Source organism: Branchiostoma floridae, chromosome 6 (assembly GCF_000003815.2).
Source record: "Branchiostoma floridae strain S238N-H82 chromosome 6, Bfl_VNyyK, whole genome shotgun sequence".
NCBI classification, from domain to species: domain Eukaryota; kingdom Metazoa; phylum Chordata; class Leptocardii; order Amphioxiformes; family Branchiostomatidae; genus Branchiostoma; species Branchiostoma floridae.
In genome coordinates, this window is record NC_049984.1 from 18,794,450 (window position 1) to 18,802,949 (window position 8,500).

Sequence of the window (8,500 nt, forward strand, 5' to 3'; positions counted from 1 at the left end):
ATCCCTACCATAAGGTCCGATAAGGCCAGGGAGAACATACCCACACGGCTCACCAGGGGCAGCGATCTGACCTTCCTTACAACCACCATCACCAACAAGTTCCCGGTGATGATCAGGATCAGCACCACTGAAATGATGACAGTCTTCCACACGCCCAGCCGAGGGGTGTAGCTCACCCACCACCGCTCTCTCTCCCCTGCCTCCTCTGTGCTGTTGCTGGTGACGTTCTCCATCCCACCTCGCCCGCACGCGCTACTCCTGCAGACTGATTACCGCTCCGTAACAATCCGCTGATCGTGGCGCTACTACTACTACTGCCATGCGCGGATTTAGGGGGGGGGCGCACCCGGCGCGCGCCCCCCCTTTGGCTGGACCCCAAAAAAAAATTCGGCTGGACCACAAAAAAAAAGGAATTCCACAAATAAATCCAGAAAATCAGCGAAAGTTTCAGCGAAGCGGCGACAATACAAAGCCGCTAACCAACAATACCAAGGCGCACTCCTCCCGCTTTTACTTCCTCATTGTGTCGGTCTTAGCGGGCATAGCCAGAATGTTTCGTAACCAGGACGTTGGCAATACTCACGCCCTCCTTCGGAACTCGCTTATGTTCCATCTGACTCTAATATTGTTATTATATTTGCTAGTTTGGTGCCCTATTAGCCCATGTGGACTGAGCGACGCAAGATACAATACATGTTAAACATTCATTCGAATTCATTCATACTGTGACGGTAAATGTCAGGAGTAAAAATGTGTCAAACTTACGATATGTCTCCGCTAAGGGACTTGACGATATTTACCGGGGGGGAGGGCTGATGCAAAATGGGTCAGGTAAAAAAAAACGGCGATCTTTTCCACTACACATGTACGATATTTACACAAAAGAAACTAAATTAATGTTCTACTTGGAAGAGACTTGGGTACATTTTAGTGATATCGTGACGAAAACCGCTTCAATACTGCTGTAATCATTCCAAAACGGGAGTTATTTCGGCCAACCAACAAACTTGCCGAAAAATTTTCGCGCCATCGTATGCATGATTACGTCATATATGCACGCAGCAGAGAGCCCGCCGTCACGAAAGTAAACATCGTAAATAATGTTTCATCCCGTTGCCGTCCGTGAACCATTCCGTTTACAAAGAACCGATGCACACAGGATCGATATTGATACCAATTTTAGTCTTCGTAAACTTCGTGCGAACATGGAATTACACGACAGAGGCGGCTGCAGCAAATTTCTTATGGGGAGGGCGAACTATATTGACGTAATCCTAGGGGGTCCGGTGGCATGCTCTCCCGGAAAAATTTTGAAATCTTGACCATCTGAAACGATCTTTCCTAACTTTTGATGGACAAATTTGCTGGCAGACTAAGCTAAGTTTAATAGCCTTTCTAGTAGGGTTTTTAGCTTATATTATTGAGGGCGACGACGCCCCCAACGTATTTTCACAACCTCGAGCGCACGAGCCGTCGCAAGGTAGGTCTGGAGAAAAATGTTGAAATTTGAACCCTCTGAAACAGGATTTTCTGCACTTTGAGGGATAAATTTAAACTTTGCTGGTAGACTATGCTAAATGTAATGACATTTCTGTCAGGGGAAAAGATTTTTGATGGCGACGAGCGCCAGAGCGTCGTGGGCGCCGGAGGCGCAAGCCGTCGCCAGGCACGTCCAGAGAAAAATTGAAATCTTGACCACCTGAAACCTAAAACCCCGTTTTAATAGGCATTTTTTTTTCAATGGCCCTCCCACCGGCTCAAGACATGTTTCGATGGCCGTTCCCCCATGCCAAAAATATGATTGTTGAATGTGAGATTGCTAACTATAAAAATCAGTGTTCTTTCGTTTATTATATTTGTTCAGCCCTAAAAGTCAGTGTTGATTTGTTGCTTATTTTTGCACAGAAATTGCTCTAAAATGCACCAGAGAGCCTCTTTATTTTAAAAAGTTCTCGGGGGAGGCCCCCCAAACCCCCCAAACGAGAGGGGGGAAACCCCCCTCTCGTGCTCTCCCCCCGCGCAGCTACGCTGCGCATTCGTGGCCTTCGGCCACGACCTGAGGTGCGACAGCATATGCGCCCCCCCCTTTGCAAAATCCTGGATCCGCCCCTGACTGCTCCCTGCCAAGTCATAACTACTGTGCGTCGCTACTTGTATCCGTCAGGATATAAGGACTGATTGATCACTGCAGGCCTGTCCACCTCATCTTTAACCTTCTCATCAACATCAAACCTGCATGAATAATTTCATCGAGCAGCCAATCAGCAAACGGGGCATGAAGTTGTCTGGCACTGGCAGGTAACAGATTGACTCCCCCGGATAAGCATGATGAGGTCAATGGCCCACATATTTTACCAACGTAAGCAATGACATGGCAACCACTCTTGGGCACATTAGTCTTATTTATTGCTTCACGACACGACAAAGGAGAATGTTTGTTCCACAGAATACAGGGTTAAATCTTGGATTTCTGCACTTACGGACCACAACCATTGTCAATGATATTAACTGCAGTGGTATTCGGCATCAATTTCTTTTTCTTGAATTAAGCTTTAAGGAAATTGTAAAGACAGCCCCATGATGAAATGTTCCCATTATATACAATCAATATGTATATGATTAATATAGAAGGAGCATAAGGGAGTAGAGTTGACGTGGTTCCATGTAATTTACATGTATGATATGGCTAATTATCTTCTTTTCAACAATTATCAATGTAATAGTGATGATTTGTACATTAATGATATGTAGGAATAATTTTATCACATATTAATGTATGGCCTGGGAAAGCCCTTTGGTTCCCTTAAATCCTGTTAATACCTACATGTATACCTGACTGACAGTCTTGATCAGTTGATATCCAAAACAGTGGAGTTTTTTAAAAATAACTTCACTGCAAGGCCATTGACCTCTTCTAGGCACTAAACAAGGATTGCCTGCAAATAAAGAAAGACCCTTGTATCCTAACATGCAGTGACTATTTTCAACCAAGATGTACAAACAGCACAGCTGATGTGGTTTGTTCCTATAAAGGCAGTGACCTTTTGCTGGGGCAAAGTTTCTGACTTCATGAATATATACACAAATGATCTGTCAAGATTCAGCTTGGACAGTAGAGCATTGTTGGTCAACCCCTTGATCAGCAGCCACCAGGGGTAAAAAAACTCTTAACACAAGGCTATACCAATTCAATTTCAGCTTCTTGGATTCTTAGAATGTGAAGTTATAAACTGCAAAATCAATACGGAAACAGAATCTTAGAGGGAAAGCATGAGTGCATGGCAGTCATGCAGATTCATGTTTATCATCCTTCCCTAGAAAATAGGGTCCAGTCACATACAATGATTTTGATGCCATAGAATTTTCAAGCAGGTACAATATGGAACCAATCACCAACATGTAAGACAGCCTTTTGTGTAGCAAGTCAGCTGAACTTTGCAGGACACATGCATGGCTGCCCTAAAAAGATGTCCTGAGTTAGCGATAGCACAATTGTTTGCAAGACATATGTGACCACTCCCTAATTCTTCATCCTGACGACTTGCTTCAGTTTTAGCTAAGAACTGACAAAGAAACGAGAAAATAGACAGGTGTGGCTCAACCTTGCATCATACTATTATATTTTAGTCTTCTGGAAACATGCTTACTTGCATATTTAAATTCCAGGGATTCTTGTTCTCCTTACTTTCCGAAAATGGGGAAAACAGACGATAAATCCTGTGCAGATGGCGGTACAGGGAAGCATGTTTGGGGCTTGCTAACCCGATAGTCACTCTATTAAAGATAAAACTGTTATGGTTGTTCTCCTCACTTTCAAAAAAGGAAGAAAACAGACAGTAAATCCTGTGCAGATGGCAGTGCTGGGAAGCATGTTTGGGGCTTGCTATCCTGATAATCACTCTACTAAAGATAAATTTGTTACTGTTATGGTTGTAGTTTGTCAGGTCAGCAATCCAAAAGGTGTTGCCACACTCACTGGGTAATGTCACCTCACAAAACCTATCTCAAACCAAGGATACATTAGCTTGTCATAATGTAGTAAGACTAGTATGAAGTAAAAATTCACAAAATGCGTTGATGGCATTGCTGCCCCTACAGCCGATGAGGCTATGGGATCGGTGAGGTGAGGTGAACTGCAATTAGTCAACAGTTATTGCACCTCTGAGTAAAATTTTGATTTCAAGCCAAAAGAATGTCTTCAAGCCAAAAATATTTAGAACAAGAGTTCGTAGACCTCAGGCCTGCATGAAATGTATTGGGTGTCTGTAGACCTATTGTTTATTTTTTTTTCCTTTTCGTCCGTGGTTGCGTGGTTGGAAAAGTGAGATTTTTACCTTGTTGGTTTGACTGCACCATGCCAAAGTCTGAAATTCCATTTTGGGAATGTGTAAGTTTGGGCATGGATGAACATTACTTATTTGGGATTTTTTAAGCAGGTAACCAACCACAGTACCTTGAAGTTGTTGAGACGACTTTTCCTACCTTTTTTTTGTCTCAGATGGCCCATGTAGTTATTCTGTCACATATGATATATTCAGTACTGATATCTTCCTATTTCAATGTACTGACCTAATGCAGCTGCTAAATCTCCTTAGTGTGGCTGTGGCACTGATATTCATTAAAGATTTATTTCTGGAGTGTTATATCACTTGGCACTGGAAGGTTATTTGCATAATTTGACCAATTATATTTTTACAGTAGTTCCATAGACAATATGAATAGTGGTAGCCCCCATCCAGCAGCAACAGTTAGTCCCCAGGGTGGTATGATATTTTTATTCAATCCGTCCAACTAAAACCTAAATCTCTTGAAGTACCTAAGCCAAATTCAACAGCAGAATTTACTATTCAAAATGTCCTTGTCAATCCCATTCATAGATGGCAAGCTGCTGCTGCTTTAAAAAGTTCAGAAAGCTGTTGTAGTCAGAGTGAACACCAAGCAAACATCCCACAAAATCAACGAGCAGTTGCTTAGAGGGGGAAAACAATTTCATCATATTTTTGCAGTGACAAAATGCAACAAACGATACTAAATTTAAAACAGAACAAAGTCTCTACCACTTAACCCTGCCCGTACTATAGATTAAGCAGGCCCAAAAATCAAGCGAATATGAATAGCCCCAAACTACAAATTACCTGCATACAATACGGAAATGGCAACCCCAAAGAAACAGCAAGAAGGAAAAATCATATACATACCTTTTCTAACACTCAAGCTTTATACATTTCTTCTCCACTTTAGAAAGTTGTATCTTCTGCTGATTGCCGTCCTTGTTGCCACACAGGGTAAAGGAACTTGTACCAGAACTTTAAACTCGGTACTACACAGCTCTCAAAATACCACAAAGTCAGACTAAGTAGCAAACTCAAATTGTACCTAACCAATACACAACAGATACTAATACATCATCTGGCAGGTCAGACACTGTTGATAGAAAGTAACCTGATACATTGAAGTGGCAGAGGCCAGTGCAAAAACAGATGACGCTTCTACATGTTAAGTAAGACCTCTCAATCAACCCAAACCCTGGACCATCACCTGTTTTCACAACCAAGCAGATAATAGGGGGATGCCCCAACCACACGAAAACAGGGTCAACCTACAGTATCAAGTTCAAGCACTAGGAGGCCCAAAATCAAACCTGACCACCAGGACACCACCAACAATTCACGTACCAAAAAGCAACACAATGTCACCTTGCGTTCCGGAGATACAGCGCACGCCCCGTGCCCGCACAAAAGGTAACCTGGAATGTCAAGTTCAAGCACCAAGGGCGCCAAAATCAAAATTGAGAATTATTCAGCCACCGCCAACACATGTGCCAAATATCATCGCGCCCGCACCAACAACCGTTCAGAAGATATAACTCCGGAAATACCCCTCCCGGACACAAAATTCGACCTGCCGGGTCAAGTTCAAACGCGACAAGGCCCAAAGTCAATCCTAGGCAACAAGCAACAACCCCCCACCCATGCACCAAAAATCGTTGCAATCGCGCGTATCGTTCCGGACACACAGCGCCAAAAGTGCCCAAAAAACACAAAAAATGACACCTACAATATCAAGTTCAAGTGCCAGGAGGCCCAAAATCAAACCTGAGTGTCAAGTCACCACCCCCAACCCACGTACCAAAAATCGTCGTGCTCGCACCATCCGTTCTTGAGATACAGCGCCCTAAATCCCCAGCTTCCAAAAGTTCCCACGCCCCTGAAAACCATAACGTTACCTGCATACATGCAGGTAAGTAGGCGATCACAATGTACATGTTTCTCATTGATCATGCAGAGTAAGCTCGGATTTGCATAATTTCTATCATCATCATATGATAAAATAGCACCGATGAGGATTCATAGTGACCGAATGAAGATTCATAGCACCGATATATATATAGATTCATAATTGAAATCACAAAAAAAAGACAAGAAGACAAGAAAAGACAATATTTTTGTTATATACCATTATATCGGTCACAGTTCAAAAATCCTGAAAATTCATTCGTCTCCTCTTGGCTTATTTTATCAAAGTTAGCAACTGAAACGCCCCTCCATTTCCAAAAAAAGAGGACCCAACCTCATGTCACGTCACTGACCACAAGAGCTATCTACTGAAAATCATGCTTACACACACACACACACACACACACACACACACACACACACACAGACAGAAACACGAACACACACACACACGGAGACATACACACACACACACACACACACACACACACACACAAACGCACACACACACACACACACACACACACACACACACACACACACACATACACACACACACACACACACACACACACACAAACGCTGACGAAAACATAACCTTCTTGGCGAAGGTAAAAACAGTTACAAATGTCAAAAGTACACAACATCTTACCACAGGTACAGTCGTGGCTAAAATCTTCACATCGGCCGTCATTACTGCAAGGACAGATGCAAGACAAGTCAATCTTAGAAACTGTGACTTCATCATAATCTTTAAGCATGATGTATAAATCTGGGTGAATGGCAAACAGGATCAGGTGATCCACTTATGGACAGTAGTTTTGTTTGACATGTTGGGTCTCGTTTGTTCCACTAAATGTAGTCCATCTGTCTTGTGCTGTATATGCTGGACCTTCTTGGAATTCAACTTTTATAAGTTGAAGGTCCATCCAGTTGTCTTGAGGTGAAATTAATTTTAAAAATAGATAAAGTACAATTGCGTCGATGAAGGTTAGACATGCAGGTAATCAGATGCGCCAAAAACAGTTACTCAAGAAACTGGATATGATTTGGGAAACGGTCAGACGGTCGGAGAGAGTGATAGATCATATCCAGTTGATTGAGTAACTGTTTTTTGGTGGTTTATTCTGGTCTAATTATAGATTGGTATAACCACTCGCACCTGTCTAGGATTTATCACCGGTTACGTAAATGCAGGTTATACATCAGCTGTCTCTAATTTCTTACCAGAAGGTTACATCTGCTTCGCAATCGCTTTCCTTGCTGCAAGGCAGGCACTGTGACTTCGGCTAAGGAGAGAAAGTTTCAGGGCGTTCAGAACATGTTTGAGGCATTAAAAAACTCAGTCAGTGAAATATTCAACGGTTTTATAATTTTTTGTACCTCCAGTAATAATATCCGTACGAAAAAAGAAGTAGGTCAGTTTTTTTTTTATTTAGTTGGAGAAGTACAGTAGGAGGAAAAAAGACAGCAGAATACGTTTCCCTTCCATCAAGTAAACATACAGCATTCTTACTTTGACACAGGTTAACTTGCGTGTAATAAGATCGTTAACAGGACTACAATGGATTCTCTGCTTAAGTCGGCAACCTGCAGGTTACCGTCCTCCAGGAATTTGAAAATCCGTTATGTATTGCCTAAAGGAGTCCTTAGTTCCAGAAGAGAATTTCTTTTCCGTTATGTTCCAATATATCGATTTTTCTTATATATTGTTTCACAAACTCCACAAGTGAAGTTCTGACAAAAATATTGACTCCTTGTCTACCGGAAAATAACACCCCCTTCTGGAGCTTAGTGTTTCACCAGCCTTGTGGAACTATATTTGCGGAATGTTAATAGGATTCTAATGACATCTGTGAGAACTGAACAAGAAACTCACCACCGAGGATTTGTCTTCAATACCATCGCTGATTTCCACCGTCACCTGCCCTCGCTTCTGCAGAAATGATAAACATCCGTTCGTTTTTTAGGACCTTATCAATCCATCAATCAATCAATCAATCAATCAATCAATCAATCAATCGTTCGCATGCATCATTTGTTGATGCGTGGCGGCTACAGACAGTTCTTGCCAACCTTATCGGGGTGGTATATTTCATGATGAAGTTAGGCGGGTGGGGCTGTAATCTGTAACAACTACAGAGACGAGAAACAGTCATGCAAAAGGGTCAGACCCGTTTGGCATGGTCAGTTTGGCGGCGCTTGAACCCCAGAACCCCTAGCCTCCTTCACCGGCGTCTCTAGGGCCTTGGCGAAATGCCGCG

General features: G+C 42.6%; 1 protein-coding gene across 1 annotated transcript in view; it reads right to left on the reverse strand.

The window, feature by feature from the left end:
- Positions 1 to 8,500, reverse strand: part of LOC118418414 — a 14,480-nt gene that overhangs the window by 3,827 nt on the left and 2,153 nt on the right. The window contains exons 3-5 of the mRNA XM_035824311.1: positions 8,116 to 8,172; positions 7,464 to 7,525; positions 6,889 to 6,932 (exon numbers count right to left, since the gene is read on the reverse strand). Coding sequence (XP_035680204.1) covers positions 6,889 to 6,932; positions 7,464 to 7,525; positions 8,116 to 8,172 — 163 coding nt within the window. The remainder of the gene's footprint in view (positions 1 to 6,888; positions 6,933 to 7,463; positions 7,526 to 8,115; positions 8,173 to 8,500) is intronic.